We start from the raw sequence: 21368 nt of genomic DNA, 5'->3' as shown, positions 1-21368 counted from the left end.
CTTTATTTCCCTAGCAATATCTACACTGTGTTATTAGAGTAGCTATAAATTGTAATCAGCACTTTTTTATACTATGTTTGGATTGTTTACATCCAAGTGCTAAAAAAAGCAGAAAGTTCATGCAAATGAATGCCGCTGTATGCTATGCAAGCATTTGAATACAGATGCTTAGCTATACACAAATGCTGCTACAATGGTATTAGTGGTAACTGTCGTCTTTTACAGATTTCACAACTCATTGTAGAGCAACTGTTTTATGAGAATATTACAAAGCAACTTTGTTGAATTGAAAATGTTTATAGCAATTTACCTGAATAATAACACACATGGTTTGAATGTAACATTTGAAAGTATCTATCGCCCCCTGGAGTAATGGAGGTGTGTTACCACGTTGACCGAACGCTCAATGAGCAATCACATTTTCAGCATTAGTGAATTAACTTGTTGTTACAGTAGATCTGAGTGTTGACATGTTGATTGGCAAAAGTCTGGACATGATACAACCATTTTGGCAAACCAGTGGTAAAGAAAGACCGATGTAAGTTGAGCTTGATAAAATCATTTATTGTGCTCCAGAAGATTAAATCCTATTTAACCAGAAAGAAAGACAAAATGACAAATAATCTACATCACAACAACCCTCTGTAGTTCCCAACAGCCATTTTGATCTTCTTTCAAGGTCAGCCAGTAGAAAATAAACACATAATGAAATTTGGTTGCTGTTTGTAAGAAAATGGCCCTCAGTCTTGCATTACATTCAGTTACAAGGCTTGTCCTGGCATGTGTGTATGTGAGCATATGTGCCTGTGTATGGAGAAACATACTGAGCGGTGGATCTTCCCAATTACAGATGAATCCCATCTCTCTCCTTGGTAAATGTGCATGCACAAGATGAATCCTCCGAGCGCCCCACCAGTGTATGGTTCATTAAATTTTAATATCGTTCAAAGGAGCTTCCTTGCAGGGGGACACATGGGTAGGCTGACTTTGCATATGCATACCTGCAGATGGGGATTGGCATACAGAGCAGCGATGCTCTCTCTGGCCCGTTTGTACTGCACAAGGTTGTCATAGGTGAAGGCAGAACAGAGAGGATAAGCCCAGAGGAGATTCTGTCCTGAATGGTAACATGTTGTTGGGGACAGTGTGTGTCACGAGTTGGCTGATCAGGTGAAGAGCGGCACGATTCTTTCAATCTTGTTCCCTTCGTTGGCTTCCCTTGTCCCTCATTAGTTCTCTGCCTCTAGCTATTCACCAGGGCCCAGGTATTCACTCCCAACAGCCTATGTTTGACCCCAATGTTTTCCCCACCAACTATTAATTAATTACCTTGAGATGTGAAAGGCTGTGCTGATAGTAAAATGGCTTCTAATGTACTCGCTTTGGTCGTTACTCCATATCCTAACCAAGTAATTTTGTTGTCTGAAAGCAAACACAGCCAATCAGAACATATTTGATCTTTAATATTCAGCTATGTGGAGCAAGATGGCCTGTCAAGGACATAAACTCAGATTTACAGTACATAAAAAAAGTTTTCGTTTTTCTGTTTGTCGCTTTATCCTGTCGCATCTGGTTAGGACACAGCATTAGCATGGGGTAGTTGACCAAGAGAGTTTGCACAAAAGCAAAGAATCTGATCTGGGAGAACCACATCACCAATCTATTGCTGTTTTTCTATATTCATTCGCTACATGCTGAGAAAAAAAATGTAGAAGTTTCCTTTTTACCGGTGTTCGTGTCCAATCAAATTTCCCATGAGTAAAAAAGGATTCAAGAGAAATCTAAATTGTCACCACAGGAACTGTCACACTGAAGAGCCTTTTTAGCATGTAGTGTGTAACGTAACAAAGCTCTGAACAAATTAATCATGAATGTTCCTCGATTCTCTTTCTCAAGCTAGCTTCAATGGCCTCTTAAGATCAGAAGGCCCCGTAACGGACTCTCTCATCAGGGGTCCTCCTGTCTTTAGTCTGGGATTCATTGCCATTGATAATTAACATATAGCATGAGAAAAGAAAAATAATCAAGGATGGATAAAACTAGCAATTACTGAGAGATTTACAGGTGAAACTGGCTTTTAGCACTAAGGCTAATGACTTTGAGCACTTATATCTGGGTGAAAACTGACAAAAGTGTTGCTTTCTTTTCAAGTTTCTCCATTTTTCGTTCTATTTTCTTTCTTTCTATAGCTAGCTTTAAGCAGTATGATCAAGGGATTCGTAACATCAGAAGCCCCCCTAATACACTCTTTCATCAGGGGCCCTCCTGTCTCCAGTGAGGGATTCATTCGTGATGATCATTCAGGAGAATCACAGAAAGTTCTGGATGAGGGGATATCAACGCAAGTCTCCAAGTTGTACAGAATAAATCCCTGCGTTGGTCACTGGTTGTTCAAAGCTGCGTGGGGGACTGCCTCATAAAGCACCGAAAATAAAGAAATGAGAATCAAACATTACAGGTAAGAAATTTTCTAAGGTAGGGTGCTTTGACTATTAGCAACTTAAAAAAAAAAAGAAAAAAAAGGGTATTATAACTGAGACCAATGAGCAAATCAAAAAGTACATTAATGTCCCACACATGGGAGCTCAAACAACAAGTGATTCACCACTATTAAAAAGTTTTACCAACACACATGTACAAAACTAGTCCTTATAACCAGGTTCACTCAAGCTATTTGCAAATGCAATCTAGTTAGCATATCCCCACCCCTTCCCATCACCATCTCCAGAACCCAACATGTCCGCCCTTGTCAGCATATTCCAATTCCTCCCGTGAGCCAATCAGAGCAGTATTTTCTTAAACAAATCCAAACGGGGAAGAAAATGATTTTTTTTTTGTTTCGTTTTAAATAATGACTTAATCAGCAGAACAGCCACCAAGCAGATAAATTGTCATGCGTGTCGTGCTAAAAATATCCAGCCTCCCTTTGAGTCCACCAGTTTCAGTATAGACAGCACTTGTGTGATGAAGCTGTATCTGCCAGGAAGCCAATAAATTCCCCGCTACGCTCTTGAGGCAGATTCCTCAGTATCAACGCCCCCAGCCAGGGCTTAAAGAGCATGGGTGCTTTGTGTACATATCTAGATATGTAAATAGGTCCTATACAATAAAATTGTTCCCCCAAAAATAAATTGACAAAAAGAATTCAAAGACATTCTGTGAATGTCTCTATTGTGCATATTCTTGAGGATTTCTCATTCTCCTTTTTCCCCCGTAGTATTCCGCATTCTCCACCAGAAGGAGAACGCATGCTTAAATTAGGTAAGCAGCATCTCCCATCTGCTCTGAAGAGAGTAATCTACAATCCAGCGCCCCGGGAAAACAATATGTTTCCTTTTGTTTACAAAGGGCCTCCCACACGTCATCTCTTCTGTGCTTCCGTCGTTTCCTCTCCGGGTAACCGAATCAAACCATTCTTCAAAGAATCCCAGACTGATAGTTGTTTCCAGAAAATGGTCCTGGTTTTGTCACAATATAAGGGTAAAAAATCATCTCTGTTTGTTTTTCATTACATCAGAAATAGTTTTTTTTTGTCTTTTTCGTTCTCATCTTTAATATAAAATGATAGTTATGATCTCTCGGAACAAAAGCATTGTTATTTCCTGTTCCTCCGAGCACCTGGAGTAAAGATATTCCTCAACTCAGTGCTATCACCTCCGTCCGTTGTCACACTCTTACTCCACATCTGCGGGAGTGTATGTGTGTGTGTATGTTCGTGTTTGTGTGTGAGAACATGTGTGTGTGTGGCTATACTCTAGTGGTTGAGTGTGAATGAGGGTGCGGATGGGGAAGAGTGTTATTCTGTCCACTGGGGTAACTGTTGAAGGGATGTAAGGAGGTGAGGCCTGGCATGCTGTTGGGTATCATAGTGATGGTGTTGGGGGTCATGAGAGGGATGTCGTCCGGTGAACGGCGCATGGCAAGAGTGTAATCGGGCGGGCAGGCAGTTCTCAGGACCACCTCGTGCGGGTGCATAGCCTCCCGGCACTCCCGCTCCAAGTCGCTGTGTTTCATTTGTAGAGACATGATCTCCTCTTCTTGCGTATGGGGCAGCTCATTGGCTGTGGTCCTCTGCGGGCTGCAACGCCGGTGGACCTCATGCCTTCGCTTGTCCTTCTTGTAGTATAGTGCGGCGAAAGCCAAAATGTTGAGGAAGAGCAATGAAGCACCCACGGCGATGGTAACGCTTAGTTCGGTCGAATAGTCCCGTTGGTCCACTAAGAAAGGTTGGTTCTGGTTCTGGTTGTGGCTGTCCTGTGTTTCGGTGGGAAACGGTGTAGGGTAGGGCCTCTTGGTGTTAACCAGAATCTTCTTTGGTGTACGGGGAGTGACCTCAGGTGGAGGCAACTTAGTGGTAGTGGAAATGATCTGGGTGACCTCGTTGAGGCTGTGGAGATGAGGCACCAGCTCTAGCCATAAGTTAACCTTATTGGCACGGTAATGTTCCTTGACACGGGGCTTCAAGCCAATGTGCAAGTATAATTGGTCCTTTTGGTTGTAACGCATCCAGGCCACCTCCTCAAAGCGGTTAGGCTTGGTGTGGATGAACTTGGTGTCCTGTGGAACCGGCTGGTTGGGGTCACTGAAAGGTAAAGGAAGATTTCAGTACTCCCCACACAAAAGATAATTTCTACAATTTCTCTTTCAGAATTGCACATGGAAATTGAGCACTCCATAAGACAAATATCATACAGCCCATTACAGACAAGTCTAAGGGGAGTGCCTAGAGACCCCTACAATTCTCTCTGTGCACATTAGGGTTTCCAGACAACTGCAACAGCTTTTAAAATTAACGAGAATATATCTGAGAAAAGAAATTACACATTTGCACACAAATTGATTTGTTGTCCTCCTGTGAGATGATTATATGTCTAGCCAGCAATGTCATATAAACACTAAACTCACTCTAAGTGATCATCAGCTTTACTTTATTCACTACATTAAAACTCAAATGCTGTTGCGTAAAATTTTATGTAGTACAACTTTGGGAATCTTAACAAGTATTTGTGAGTGAGAATGCATTAACAAACAATTAAGAAATTATTAAACCTTAGGAACCCTGTAGCACTGTTTCCTGGTAACAACTAGGTTTTGTGCGGTAATTGTCAAATCAATTCTTGAACTATGAGATGTTTGCGTTGGTGGTTTAGCAAAAAAACCCCTTTCATTCAAAATCACTTCTAAATCCTTATTAATAGCCGTATTGTTTGCCTCAAGGATATTTGATTAGAAGTAATGCCCTGCTGCCTAGAGACTTACCCAGTCTTGGCAAAGTTGGTCCAGTAGGTCATTACCACGGCACTAAGCATCACATCATTTTTGGAAAAGTTGCAGGGGAAGAGCTCAGTTGGACCAATCATTGGCAGCCCAAAAACATACGGGATCTCATCGCCATGTGCCGCATCAGCCCAGGGTGGGACCTGCTCTGTCTGGCAGTGATGGTAGAAGGCGTAGAAATAAGTAGGCGAGCCAAAGCTGGAGTGGAGGTCTGCCGTGGCCACAGATGGTGCCACCCACTGATGATCTGTGAAGAGTGCCAACAGGCTCTTTCTTCTGGTCTCTGGGTTGTGACGGTCAGACCAGTCAGTGTACATAAACTTAATGGTCTCCCGAAGGATGTCCTTCCCCTCAGGGTAACCATATAAATCATCCACAAAACTTGACACAGCGTAGTCAAAATCGTTGGCTTGAACACCGTTCTCGTTGTCCACAATGGGTTCCACAAACTTCAACCCCTCGCCTTGGTTGACACCAAGCATGATGTCGTAGTTGAGGAACTCCCCTTGCTCCATGAGGATCTGAGGGTCATCGGGAATTACATCACCATCAATGACGGGTCCAAATGCGATGTGATAGCGAGCAGGCTGGATGTCCTGCTCTAATAGTTCTTTGTAGTGTTTTTTCTGCAGGCACTCTACCATCTCCACTGTATCTTTGAGGTTGCACCCCACCTTTTTGGCCAGCATGCGTGCATACTTAGCCGGCTGAAAGCTTACGGCCCAGCTGGACAAGGCTGTGCCACTTTGGGCTATGGCCCTTTGGAAAAGACCTGTAAAGGAAAAACAAAACAGAATCACAAAGAGAACAATCTCTACGTGCCACAGTAGGGTCCAAACGTCTGAGACCACTAATGACCACTTGTCATATATCTGAAACAACATTTTTCTTTACATACAGTACTATATTTGTGCATTTTTTTATAACATAAAAAAAAGAAATAGTGCAGAATTTAACTAAATTAAATATATAAAAATTAAACAAGGAATATTAAATCACACACAAAAAAAAACTAAAAACTAATACCTTTCTAAAACCTCAACCAAAACACTAAACTTTACTTCTAGGTTCATATGGGGGAAAAAATAGCAGATTTTCAATGTGCTCGCAGACTTTTGGACCCCATTGTAGGCTATTTACACACAACATGCTCCTCAGAATGCAATTTGGTGCAAATAAACACATCTCGATTTAGCTGTTTTTATGCAAATCTTAAATGGTTTGGGAAAAGAGGCCATGCAAGTCAACACGCTAATGCTGATGAATTTGAATTGTACGCAGAGCTGATCAATATTTCACTTTGTTGTGTAATTTTAGGCTGGGGAATGTGACTATTTCAAGAATTTGATTACATCGCATTAACGGTTATTAGCTGTTTGCATCCTGTAAACCCCTTTCATATAAACACGACAAGAAAATTGACCCATACCATTGAAGAGAAGCAGATATCATGCACAAATGTAAAGAAAATAAGTGAGTGAGCAAGAGAGAAAGTGTGTGCTTGTGAGAAAGACAGATAGAAAGAGCAAGAGAGAGGGAAATTGAGTTACTCTGTTACCATGACAACCCCTGGGATCTCAGTTTTAACAGTGCAGTTATGAGTAAAAAAACATGTTCTTACTATAGAAGACAAAAAAAAAAACCCTATAAAAACACACATGGAAATGAAATGGAGATAAGCGGATGTTTCAGTTTGCAATTCAACAAAACGGTGACAATTCTGTATGAACAGACGAATTTTGTGAATGGACACACTGCTAAAATAAAAAAAAAAAAAAGAAAAAAAGAAGAGGAAGATATGTGAAATATTTGAAAATTATTAAAGATTAAGCAGTGCACGGTTTGCCACTGGGTAAAGCAATTGCATGGCACACTAAAGTCTTTTCCAAAAGTGTCTCTGGGTTCATTTGAATGATAGTGACAACCTTAAAGCATGTCTGTGCCAGGAGACCTCTTCACAAAGCAATCTTCCAACCAGAGAGACTCAAAATGGAATTAATGTATTTACCCTTTTTGTGCCAATGGAAGGTGAATGGTGTATTTGGACAGTGTGCTCATGGTGTGCCTGGTGATGTGTATGGACTTGACTAAATAAAGATGGGAACATGAAACGACCCAGTGAAAATTAATTTCCATAAACAAGTGATATCAGGTCAAACAGAGTGATTAAGCAGCTTAAAGTTGAGGATGAAGGAACTGCTGTGCAACTTTTTAGGCAACTTTGTTGGTTTTAGGATTTTGAGGCTCTGTTACCCCTTTTCCACCAAGGCAATGCTAGAGCTAGATCGGAGCCAGAGCCTAGTTTCAAATCGGTCCTTTGTGTTTCCACACCCAAAGCCCCAGCTCAGAGCCAGGAAAAGTGGTTCTTAAGTAGCACCAAAACATTGCTGGGCTAGAACAGGGCTAGAAGTAAGAACCGATTACATCAGGCGCTGGGGGCGGGGTCTACAAGACGAAAACAAACTTGAGATCCGCCATTGTTGAAATAGCAGCTAATGGAGCTAACAGCTGCTGCTCGTTTGTAATCTCCGTCTATACAAATGACGGCGAACTGCATGAATGCGTTGGATTCGTTGTGTTTAGATGCCGCTGTAGGATCGTAAAGACATGTGAATCAATAGTGACGCAACATTTGCATTGTTGGTGGAAGGCTTGTTTGCAGCGGTGCTGTGCAGAGACCGATCGCCGTATGATAACGAGTCCAGTGAGAGCACATGACTCCTTATGCTTTTTAATATCATACGTGGATTGGTCTGCGCAGCGCCGCATCTCGAACAGTGTGTTTGTGTTTCCCGCTGCCCAGGGTTGCCAGGTTTTCACAACAAAACCCGCCCGATTGCTACTCAAAACAAGCCCAATCGCGTTTCAGGGGGGCTTCCCAGGTAAAAATCACATTTGGGGATAAAATATGTGTTTTTTTGGCATGATTGCCTACTAAAATTCGCATTCCTTGGGCTAAATATCACATAATTGGGGTCGCTTCAACCCGCGGACATGAAAAACAGCCCGCGGCAACAGTGTTGAAGTAGCCCAATTACGCGGGAACACCGCAGACTTGGCAACACTGCCGCTGCCTCCCTAGCGTTGCTGAGAAAGAGGAGACGTATACAGAGAAGTAAGACATGGCTCTGTTGTGGCTCTCAGCCCGTGGAAAAGCAGACGGTTCTTAGAAGGCTCCTCAGTCGAACCAACTATGAACTGGGACTAGCTCTGGCTCTGAACTAGCTCTAGCACTGACTTGGTGGAAAAGGGGTATGTGAAATTGAGCATTATAACTCCACAAAATAGGGTCTGCAGAACCCTAGTAGTTGAGAACCTGATTAGGGCTGGGTGATATAGCTATTTTATATAATTTCTTTCTTCATTCAGAGGATTGAAACAATCCCACTAGACAATACGATTCAATATATCAGGTTCAAACTGTAAAAAAAAAAAATCATTAAACAGATTTTCCCAAAATCAATTAAATTATATTTAATCATTTTCTATTTATAATATATTTGCCTATATACAATATATTTGCTTATATAACATCACTATTTACCTCTTTGGATCCTTGTAAAGACTAATGGCATTAAAATCGTTGTAACATTCACAAATTTGCTTAATTTTATATATCACCAGCAAAATCACATTCGGTATATAGCCCAGCCCTAATGACCAGTGTTACCTGTTCCTGAAAGAAATAGTTCGGTTGATCGGTTGTCACAAGTTTTTCATAATTATGATTGAAAATTTATTTTTGAATGAATACATGGATGTTAAATTCAGCCATTCCAACAGACAAGACCTTTTATATGAGCACATTACACAAACAGCTTTAGCATGCAGACAAAAATGGTCAAAAAGTTAAAACCTCTGCATTGTACCTTTGGTTGAATTGCTCCAACGGTTACCTTCAGAATAATGGGAAAGAGTCAGCAGGTTGACACATGAGGCCCCTGCCCCAGACCCAAAAACAGTAATGCGTAAAGGGTCACCCCCAAAGAATGCAATGTTTTCACTCGTCCAGCGCAGGGCCTGGATTTGATCAAGAAGTCCATAGTTTCCCTTGGCTGCCTGGTCTCCTGTGCTCAAAAAACCTGCAGAAAGAAGAAAAAATTAAATCAGTGTTTGTATGCATTGCTGTGAAAATTTAAAACCATAATAAGATAGAAAGCTATTAAAATATTCAATAGCTAAATGCAGTTGAAAGAGAAGGTGACGGATTTCTGAAATGAGAGAAAACATTCTCCTCCTTCCAAATACTTATTAAACATCCACAAAATGTTATTATCAGACTTTCAGCCTCAGCAGAGCTTATGTAAACAGTTTTTAATAGTAGGTTATTTCTTGTATATCACAGATGGCTCCTCCTCCCCTGACAGACAACACAATCAATATTTTTGGTTGAATGCAGCATCATTTTATAGACTATTTTGGGCCTATTATTAAAAATGAAATGATATCAACCAAACACAAGGAGTTCAAGCTCTGTTGCAAACCACTGTGACAAACTCTGTGAAAAAAAACCCCATTTAAGAGTATGATTACAGAACACAGTTTTCACCTGAAAACTTATTATGCACTTTGTCGATTCATTTACGCGAAAACAGCATTTTGGGGGCCTGAAAATGCAAGCTTTTAAAAACGGGTGCAAGGTTTTGAAAATGATACAGGTGAGCGGGGCACAACCTAATGCGGGGCTGGTAACACATATGGATAACGAAACTTGATCTGATATTATTTTAACCTTTTATCTGTTATTTAAGAGTTGAGATGGTTCTTTAATGCTCTAACCAACAGAAGACACAAGCTGGGTTTAAAATCCCAGTTGCGCAGGTGGGGCATGTTGTAACACTGCGATACAATGTGCCTCTATTAGAACTATGCTATTATATTCTATACTTTTATGAAATATATTGAGAAACCATGAGAAAAAGGTGAATAATGACTGAGAGTCAATGTTCGGAAGTTATTCATTATTATTATGTTTTTAATAGGGATGCAACAATACAATTAGTCCACGGTTCAATACAAACCTCGGTTTTTTAACCACGGTTTTAGGTTTGGTTCGGTTCTGATGGCTTGTCACATTAATTTTTTGCTTTCCTATTCTTAACCGACAGGAACAGCAAGAGGTTAAGGAGAAAAAAATACTATTTTTGTTATTGCAGTACTCTTTCTTTATTTAACTTAAAAGACTTAAAATGTTAAACTTAAAACGTTACTTCAAAAACACTTAAAAGTAGGCTACACTTTATTGAAGATGTGCTATATTGCATATTAAGCATTTTATAATGGTTTTCTATGGGAGAAAAATGTTGTGATGAACAATGTTGTGATGAACAATGTTGTGTTGATAACCTGATTTAATCTCCTTGCCTATAAAAAGTAGCCTATGCGTTATTAATAACTTTTTAATGCTAGCCTACTGTTAAGCATTTTCCTCATCTTTATAAAGAAGACACAAACAGCGTCTGTTTTGGCAGATACTGCCATCTAGTGGCAGCAGGTTTTCTTTGACAGCTGTGTGTGGATCGTGCAAGGCCAAACCGGCGAAATGAAAGTCTCAAAATACAAATGAATCAAATAGGATCGACGCACAAACGAGTAAATGAATGCAACGCGTCACCGGATCCACAAATGCACATCTTACTCCTTGCACGCACAAATTCTGACTTACATTAATACAAAATCAAAGTTTTGTATTCACAACTACGTCTCTATTTGTACAAATCGCTGCAAATTCATGTAATTCTGTATTTTTGCACACACAAGTTAAAAGGCATTTGTTTGTGGATAGTAAAACATGTCTGCAACAATTATTAAGTCCATGGATAATTGTGTGTGCATTTATTAATCATTTTGAGTCTAAAATCATCCCATAATATTAGCGCAGTAAGACTACTTAGTCCTGTAATCACATGTTTGACACGCTTTTAGATGCCCACGCTCAGAAAAGCGAATGTGAAAACAGTGCATAAGCACGCGAATGAAGTGTTTACCCGGCAAGGCTTTAAAACGCATGCAAAAATTAACTTTCGTGATTCCTCACTTCACCACTCCGTTAAAGTGTGAACAGCATTGCAAGCGTGGCTAAACACCCCTAACTTTAGTGCAGAGTTATTGGATATTTGCTCATATCATATCACTCACAGGCACACTCAAACAGAGCCAATTCGGAGAGAAATAAAAATAATTAATTAAAGTCAAAACCGAAAAAACACAAGCGCGTATTGAACTGTGATTGCCGTACCAAACGGTTCAATATTATATTGAGAATTGTGGTATCCCTAGTTTTTAACTATGCTGTAAAGCTGTGTTTTGCAGTGTGTTTGTTGTCAAACTCAAACGTTTGTTTATTTTTAATGATTAAAACAATTCCATTATTTTATTTAATATTTTAGTTGGTCTTTTTTGATTATATCAGCTAACATTTTAAGCTGTCATTTGGTCATGTAACATTGTAACGTGAGGGGCACATTGTAACATGTTACACATATGGGGCATGTCGTCACATTTCACTTCCATTCTTTCAGGGTAAATCAAGAAAAAAAGTATTCACTGTATTAAGGAAACAAAACCACATAATTGTACTAGACGTGTGAAATTAATGTGGGAAAAAATAAATACTCTGAACCCCAAGTGAATTTACACAAACTGACAAAGTCAAAAAGCGTTAGGTTGTGCCCCTCTCTCCCCTACCATTCGCATGTCATTCGCATGCGTATTAAGTGTTCACGCATGCGTAGCCTATTACATGTTCACAGGTGTTTTTTGACAAATCGACATCTCCAACTACTGGCCTGGCATGAATAATACAGCTGTTTTAGTCATTTTTGCAGATCCGTGTGAACAGGGATCATTTTGACAACGTTGTCGTCTGTTTTTAGTACATCGTTGTCATGTAAACATACCCTAAGCTAGGATGAAGTATGATGAATGGATGAATGAATATAGTTTAATCTGATTTTAAGTGCAATCTTTTACCCAATACTCCTGTAAGCTATTATTATATATTATTGTGATGTTAGCTCAGCAACATGCTAACAGCAAACTTGACTGAACTCAGTGGTGAGTAGAGACTCATGTGCTTCGTTGTGAGAAATGCTATTTGAAAAACAGAAAAAACCTTCAAAATCAAGTGAGTTACAAGGTTTTGTTTCAATTAGGATGCTGCCTTAGAGGGTAGTTGCTATGTAGGCAGTACACAACAAGGGTACTCGCTATGTTTACTATTATTATATGTTAGCAGTGTAGTTCTTAACGCTAAACTACATTAATCAACATTACACTTCTGTGGTTTCACATTAACCCTGCTTGTCTTTAAAAAAAAAAAAAAAGAAGTTTGCTTTGGTTTGGACATTCAGTGGAACCACAGCTCTCTGGGGTCATTGGAGAATGCAACTGTTGTTTTACCCCTTGACTTCCACTTAGTGCACTCCAATTAAAATAGTTTGTAGCAATATTTTACAAATGTCAGTGAAAGAATTGTGATTACACAGAACTAGCCCAGTGGTGCGTTTTAATGGAAAACTAGTCACTAACTACTTCACTACAGTAGCTTATCCTGGGAATATACGTACATCCTGAGGGTGCTTGTGGAATACTGAATGTGCGTATGTTCAGTGAATAGACGACCATTTTGGTCTTGTAATTGCCTTCGCAGTCCCAGAACACATGAAAAATAATAAAGCCACACAACAAGTGTTCTACAGAAAGCTCATTTACAGTCGCAGACGACAAGAAACAAAACCCTGTGAAATAACTTTGGTTCTGTACACATAGCACACACACACACACACACAAATCCATCTGACCCTTCCTCAGTTACCTTCCTTTTGTTAATTGAGTTCTTTATTGGATTTAATTAATCTAGTTGTGTTGCTACATCAAGAAGTTGATCTCCTGGAAGTGGCCGTCGAATACAAGCACACATTTAATTGATTCCATTTAGCCAAGGCAGTGTGCAGAGCAAATCAAAAAGACCAGGCACAGGCTAGAAAATGATTAGCAATCAAATGGCAGGCTGTCAGGTGCTCATGCCTGCGGCGCAGAGCCGTGAGCACATTTGGCTGCTAACACAGGCAGGCGGCGGCCCGCTTTCCATCCTCATACATGCAGAGAGGTACAATCCAATCACGGGGAACAAAAGGGCCTCCCTCTGCTCGGACAGTGAATAGCCCGAGCTTGTGAATGGAAGTGTATTTGGTAGATTGTGGAGAAAACAGATTCACAACAATGCGCTTTAATGAGACAGGCAATAATCATGGATTTTTATCAAAGTAGTCAAGAAGAGGACTGCTCTGGATTTGCTGTATAAGCGTTATTGGCTCATTTCTATGAGATTCAGGGTCAGCGGAACACTATCCATGGCACCTTCCCAGCTAACAAAATTATGTTCTAAGAACGTTTTGCTAATGTTCCCATTCGAGAGTTCATGTTTTCAACTAAAAACAGAAGACTTTTTATGCGTTTTGGCCGTTTCATTTACATGGAGGCCTGAAAATGCAAAGTTTTGAAAACGATACCTTTACTGTCTCCATGTAAACAACAAAAACGTGAATATGTGAAAACGATGACGTCATGCGCATGTGTGTGACATGTTCGCGGGGTGTTTTCTTGACAAAGCGACATCAACTATTGGCCTGGCATGCATAACACAGCCTTTTTAGTCATTTTCGGCAGATTCATGTGAACGAGGATCGTTTTTACAATGATGTTGTGACAAAAATGCGGGTTGCAAAGTGCAAGGTTTTGAAAATTATACCTTTACCGTCTTCATGTAAACAACAAAAACGCAAATATGTTCACACACGTGTTACATGTGTAACATGTTCACGCATGCGTATTGACAACGTTGTCGTCTTTTTTAGTTGTCACGTAAACATACCCTGAGGTATACATTTTTTTTTTTTTTTATGTTCTCAGAACGTCCAAAATGTCACTTTTGTTTAATTTTCAAAATGGTTATGTGAACATTAAGGAAACATTCAATTTTAGCATTCTTCAAACATTATGGGAATGTTACTGTTGGATGTTCTCTGAACATTCCAAAACGAGTAGTAGCATTTAAACATTTTTAGATGAACTTCCAACTGAAACATTTCAGAAAAACAATCAAACAAAAAACGTTCCATGAACAATGTGTAAATTATGTTGTGCAAACATTTTGAGAACATTATTAAATACTAGATAACATTGACTCAACATTCTAATAATGTTACTAGAAAAAAAAAAACATTTGTTCATAACGTTGACAGAACCTTGCCACAGCGTTAGCTAAGTTCTGAGAATGTTTGCTGTTAGCTGGATTGGAATACAACATTATTACAGGGAATGCACAATACTATTGTCTATTGGAGACAACAGATTTTAATTTTATGGAATTTATTTAGCAAAAATATATATATTTATATATAAATTGGATAGAATATTCAATAGATTAGAGGATATCATCCATCCTCTCAAAATACAAAGTTCTGATGACTTCACAGTTCCTTCCTCAGATGACTATCAACTTCAAACCGCAAAAATGAAGCACAACTCACTCAAACATTTAAAAATGAACATTTCAATCCAAGCTACTCCTGTACAAGTGTTAAAACTTGGATGTTGTTGGTCTATGATAACCACCCACTCCTCCCATAGATATGCTAATGGAGGTGTATTCCACTTCCTGTCTAATGACAGAAATCAGGAAATTTAAATTCTGTAAAGTAACATCTTTAAAACATAATAATAATAGAGAAAGAGGGTCAATTTGCTAAGTTTTCAAACACAACAATGTGTGTATTACAGGAACCTGAAGCCATAGTGCAAGTTATAATGGGAATGGTCCAAAAAGATAAATAAAAATGGAACAGAATGCTATCGCATGCTTTCGTTCCCACAAAGTGGAATTCAGAACTAGATGAAAAAGCAACAGAGCGGCTTAGCTCCAAGTGGCATGTACTTAAATGAATTCTTTTTGGAACCCTGGTAGAAGGTTTGAGATGTTAAAGTAATCTCGGTTTTGACTTAAGAAGGCCAGAAAAGGTGAAAGAAAACAAGACCAACAAAATAAAAGAAGGAAAGCTGGTTCCCCCCAAAGCAATGCGAGAAGTGACAAAAAGAGAAAAAGGCATTACTGTACATTCCTTTCAGGGTTACAAATAAAAGAGAGGAGGCAGGAGCAGGTTCAGTCCCAGAGATGTTGCATTAGAACATTTGCCAGTTCGGTCTCTCTCCAAAAAAGAAATGTCGCAGCCAGACCGTTGCCGCTTTTTTGTCTGTTCTGTCTCTACTCACCCGGCAGTGAGACAAATTGGCCCTCCTGTTGTATTTGTGTCCCTAAAAATATTTACAGTCCGACAACAACTTCATACTTTCCCTTTCCGTCGCAGAATTATCATCCATTTCAGAGACTTCAAGACTAAAAGCAAATGCCAACTGTTCCCATACCACAGGCTGGCACCTGAGAAGATGCGATGAAATGAACTGCTAAAAGTTGGTTTGAAAAGGTTACAGTCACTCAAATGGCAATACTGCCTCAAGTGGTAATTAGCTGTACTGCATGCTGATAATTAAGAAGTAATGCACAGTGACCACAGATGGTATGAATTACTAGCTCTGAGCATTGTTTCTGTCAAAGGAGATTAATACACTAAGGGTTGGCATAGGCTAACAACAGTATCCACTCCAGGATCCTGACTGAATTTGACTTGACAGACCTATTCCTGTCTTCACTGCTTTGATATGCAGAATCCAAAACCTGAAAACTGCTGCTCAAGGCAAAATACATAGAATTTTATTCAAACATTTATTTTTTTTCATAGGGATATTACATTAAAGTAACCCACTTTCCTCTAGAAAAAAAATCCATCTCCTTTTATTTTGCTCCTCTCCAAGGAGGATGGATCAGTGACATGCGGAATGCCTTTCATGTTAATATTTTGTGAAAAATAAACACTAATAAAAAATAAATGGCTATAGACTTTGCAACATTACTAACGAAAAAATCCAGTCCACACAAATGCTACGGCAGGGTAATCTCCCCTGTGTAAATATAGGTAATGAAAGTTAAATGTACATTTCGATAATAGAATGGATTACAGTATTACACCTAGACACTGGATGTTGCATTATTTAGCATATTTTACTGCTGTCAGATTCTTATCCTGTTAACATCCTTGTCATGTCCAATTTCAGTGGATTGGGGAAATGAAATTACCTCTAGGTAAGGTCTACTGTTTGCTGACTTGGATGAACATACTGAAATATCAGCTCAATAATCATTTTAGTCACATAATGTAGCATAACATCACTTAACATATTGTAAACGAATAAAAAAACACACAAAGCATAATGGAACAAACCATATTAACAGTATAACAAAGCATAACATAACGTAACTTGTAGTATAAATAAACTAATATAAAGTAACATAACCCAGACATAACATTATCCAGAAGTAGCACATAACAACACAACATAACATCAACCCAGACATAGACAGTGTTGGGGAGTAACTAGTTACATGTAACTAGATTAAGTAATTTCATTGCATAAATAAATGTAACTGTAATCAGTTACAGTTACTGAGAAAAAAAATGTGTTTAAATTACAGTTACTTATGAAAATGTTAATGATTACAAAGGGGGTTATATCTGAATATTTTCTGTAAAAAACTAGGATATGCTGAATAATATTAATGTGTTAATGTGCGCAATGCCTCCTGCAATTTAAAGGGTTACTTCAGCGATTAGCATTAAGCTTTATAATCATAGAAACCCAGTAGTATATTTGAATTATCGTGCTTCCCCCTTCATATCCCCCTGAGACGAGAGATTTATGTATTTTATGTCTGGAAAAAAGCCTCAGATGACGCAAATATTGTCATTTTGCGTCATCTGAGGGTTTTTTTTGGCCAGAGGCTAGAGACTACAGCCAGTAGTAGGAGCTAGTTCTGCATGTTTTCAACCCGCTCATAGGGGGTGGGATCTCACTCACAGAATTTAAATGCGCACGACCGCTTGGGTATTCATAACGGAGTGGTGTGGAGCAAACTGAGTGTTTTCAATGAATTCCTATGAATGTTAAGCTTCCATAGGCATGAACTGAAAACACGCCAGACTGGACACGCACCATGAATGACTGCAGCCGTGAATGAATGCCGTGCTTAGCTCAGCTCAGCTCTCCGCTCTCGTGATGAATAAAATCTGACTCCTGCTGCGTTTGTGCTGCGACTCTCGTTCGGCTCATGCTGTATTAGTCAGACACGTTCAGTTTTTAATTGTAGTGTCTGTTCACATTTTCACTAGCCTGGATACCAACCGAACTTAGCCCCGCCCACAACATTTGAGTTCGGGAAGTTCGGTCTGGACTCGATCCGTTGGGGAGCAACTATGCCCGAACAGAAGCTGTTTGGACCAATCAAATAGTCAGGGCGGGCTTTAGACGATGATGGACAGATGATAACGAAACCATCCACATCTCCAAAGAGCGCTTTAGTTGAATTTGTTCTAATCCTAAACGGAGAACTTGTTCATATATGCATTCACCTTCACTATTTCTCTCAGAAATGATCGTGTTGGTAAGTACTCTGTGTATCCTTAAATTCTTTTTTACAACACCGGCAAACATCGTTTACAGTTACTTCTTCCAGCGCCCGTGCAGACAGGGTTGCCAAGTTTTCACAACAAAACCCGCCCAATTTCTACTCAAAACTAGCCCAAAACATAGATTTGCGGGGGGGTTCTCCGGAAAAAATGGCGTTTGCGGGGTGTTTTTTTGGAACGGTTACTTGGGTTCCTAGGTCTAAATATTACATAATTGGAGTCGCTTCAACCTGCGGACATGGAAAAATAGCCCGCGTGTGCAGTTGAGTTCTGTTGACATTTGACAACTAACGTTATGTGTCGCTCCGTTGCTCTGATTGGTTGTAGGTCTATCCAATTGAGGTCTTTCCTTTTTCGGTTGAGACACGCCCCATAATCACAGCCCAACAGAGCAGAATCAGACTCATATTCTGACAAGAATTGAGTATGACAATGACAGGCTACATTTTCAGATTTCTACTACATAAATTACCCAATTTAAATACACATTCATCTTTCCAGCAGTGAAGTATCCCTTTAAAGACCGTTTAGTAAAGCGAAGCTATTCTGATGCTTTTGATTGGTTTTGACCATACATGTCTGCCAATTACATCAATCCACACATCAACCTGTCTGAGAGTTGCCACCATGGCAACTTGACAAGTGATAAAAAGGCATTTCAGTGCTGGAAATTAGAAAAGTAATCAAACGTAATCAGTTACATTACTTTAATAAAGTAATCTAAATAGTTACACTACTTATTACATTTTTAATAGGGTAACATGTAATCTGTAACCCATTAAATTTCCAAAGAAACCTTCCCAACACTGGATATGGCACATAAACATTACATAACAAATATGCAGTATTAATAAAACTTCATAAAAAATAGACATTGCACGTAACATAGTGTAACGTAGCATTCATTGGCAAGTAGAGCCTATGGTCTGATGTGGACGTTCCGTTTAAGGGTTCAGTAATGTGCTAATTACATTAGGTGCTTGCTGAGTAGCATGGGGAGCGTAATGAAGGCTAATGCAAATACTTGCTCTTCACTTATTCCACCTCGCTAACTCTACTTAAGGCATGCACACCATCTTCTGACAGGGCCAAACAACTGCTGTGAATCTCCAGCAAACAACAAAAACAGCACTAACCTGCAGCCTGTATGGATTGAGTTGTTTGGGATAGATTTATCTTATGTATACAAGTGTATGGAATGTAATGTTTAAATAAAATATGGCCCTGAATAAACATGAAACCTCATAAATTATACACATAAAAAAAAAAAAAATTCTGTGGAACAAGTTCAGGTGTAGAAAGCCCTCATGCATCCAACAAGGATGAAAATACAAATTTGGGGAGGTTTTTTTTAATAGCTTTATCGGTACTATTATGAGCCACTGTTGCCAGGTGCTTAAGCAGTTTTGAAGACCTTGCTATTGTGTACACCTCTCTCCAATAGCAAGACGTTGAATTAAATTACGGAAGAAAAACAAGGCGAGTTTAATGATAGTCCCACAAGCACACAATACGTTATTCAACAGTTACATTATCTGTCAAGCCAGTGTTTACCCTATTCGGTAATTGGAAGGCTTTGATGAGGTTTTATTTGTGACATGCTGTTGCGCATTGAATCTCTGACCAGTCTCCTCAGCAAGAGACTAGTTAAAATTCTAGCAGTTTTAGCTAATGATAATTGTTGAAAATGATGTATAATTACAACATGCATGCAAAATATTTTATCCTGGAATAAGATCATAAAGGTCTGTAAATGTTTTAAAATTTGAAGCAATAGAAAATTCCAGTATGCTGTTATTTCCATGTTTTGATTATCGTATGGAAAAAAGACTCTTCAGAGATTCTCATTTTGTGCTCCACTGAAAAAAATAAATAACAGCAAGCGAAAGCGAGTAAATAATGACAGAGTTTTCATTTCCTTTAATATAATCCATTTGTATAGTAGTTATTTAGAATCTGAATGTCATTCATATGCCTGACAGGTGGCAAAACAAAATAGCTCTATGTATGTATTGCAGAGCGCAATCTCTAAGTTCAAACGTCAACAGGATGCAATAATTGTTCTTAAAATACTGCCATGCAACATACATGAAAGCCCCAAACTGCAGCACATCTTTCTTTGAAATGTGCTTCTTGGTAGTTGAATTGCTTCAAAACCTGATCTGAATTGTTAACCAGCTCCCTTTCCATAGAAAAGAACAACATTTGCATACAGATAACAGCCTTCTGCGGTTTAACACACACACACACACACACACACACACACACACACACACACACACACACACACACACACACACACACACACACACACACACACACACACACACACACACACACACACACACACACACACACACACACACACACACACACACACACACACACACACACACACACACACACACACACACACACACACACACACACACACACACACACACACACACACACACACACACACACACTCCGAGCAGGATGGGAAAAGAGAGTGAGAGTGAGCGTGAGAGGGAGAATAAAACATTTTCATAAAGAAGTGAGAGTCTAAAGATAGCCCTCCATCTTTTTTCCCTCTCCAATGCACATCCTGGAAATATTCCTCTCCTCTGACATGAGCGAGAGCAAGAGAGTGCAGTTGAGTGCTGTCTTCCAGGTGGCCCTATCTCTACATAAAACGCTGAACCAGAAAGTCCTCTTATCTAACAGAATACATCCAGATATGTTTTATTTCGATATTAGATAGGTTGATAATGATCCAAGGCTTTTCCAGGAAACGAGGAGAGCACAGGCCTCCCTGACTCAGCGATAAAGGCATACGGGTGTTTCTTCAACTTCTGGAATTGTAAACACATTTAAAATAGACTTTTCACTACTCAGTAGTTCATGTAATTTCTCTACTACCAGTATCCAAAGGTAAAAATCTGTACATAAAAGGCATTTAAAGGGATAGTTCACCCAAAACTTTTGTCGTTATTTACTCACCCTCATGTTGTTCCAAACCCGTTAGACTTTTGTTAATTTTTTGAACACAGATTAAGATGTTTTTGATTAAATCCGAGAGCTCTCTGAATCCTCCATAGACAGCAATTTAATTAAAAGTTTAAGGCCCATAAAGGTAGTTAAGACATTGTTAAAATAGTTCATTATTATTATTATTATTACATTAGTATAGTTCATATTTTAACTATGTTTTTACTACCTTTCTGGACCTTGAAAGTGGTAATTAAATTGCTGTCTATGGTGGGGGTCAGAAAGCTCTCGGATTTCATCAAAAATATCTTCATTTGTGTTCCGAAGATGAATGAAGGTCTTTCGGGTTTGGAACGACATGAGGGTGAGTAATTAATGACATAATTTTCATTTTTGGGTGAACTAACCCTTTAAAATATCATGAAACCCCCCTGTTTTAGCCTGGTCGTTCACACCTCAGAGTTGGACAAATCTAAAAAAAATGGCTGTGTAAAGCTGTGGAAAAGTGGTAGAGAAGAGGGTGGGAAAAGGGGAGACAAC

The 21368-nt window shown here is 39.2% G+C and overlaps 1 protein-coding gene across 1 annotated transcript in view; it reads right to left on the bottom strand.

The window, feature by feature from the left end:
* Positions 1 to 545: 545 nt before the first annotated feature.
* The window catches only part of nlgn1 (neuroligin 1), a 159309-nt gene continuing 138486 nt past the window's right edge, over positions 546 to 21368 (bottom strand). Inside the window, exons 2-4 of the mRNA XM_079845127.1 lie at positions 9147 to 9359; positions 5260 to 6049; positions 546 to 4582 (exon numbers count right to left, since the gene is read on the bottom strand). Coding sequence (XP_079701253.1) covers positions 3748 to 4582; positions 5260 to 6049; positions 9147 to 9359 — 1838 coding nt within the window. The 3' untranslated portion in view covers positions 546 to 3747. The remainder of the gene's footprint in view (positions 4583 to 5259; positions 6050 to 9146; positions 9360 to 21368) is intronic.

Source organism: Gobio gobio (genome assembly GCF_949357685.1).
Source record: "Gobio gobio genome assembly, chromosome: 19".
Classification (NCBI taxonomy): Eukaryota; Metazoa; Chordata; class Actinopteri; order Cypriniformes; family Gobionidae; genus Gobio; species Gobio gobio.
This window is presented reverse-complemented; position numbering and strand designations above follow the sequence as displayed.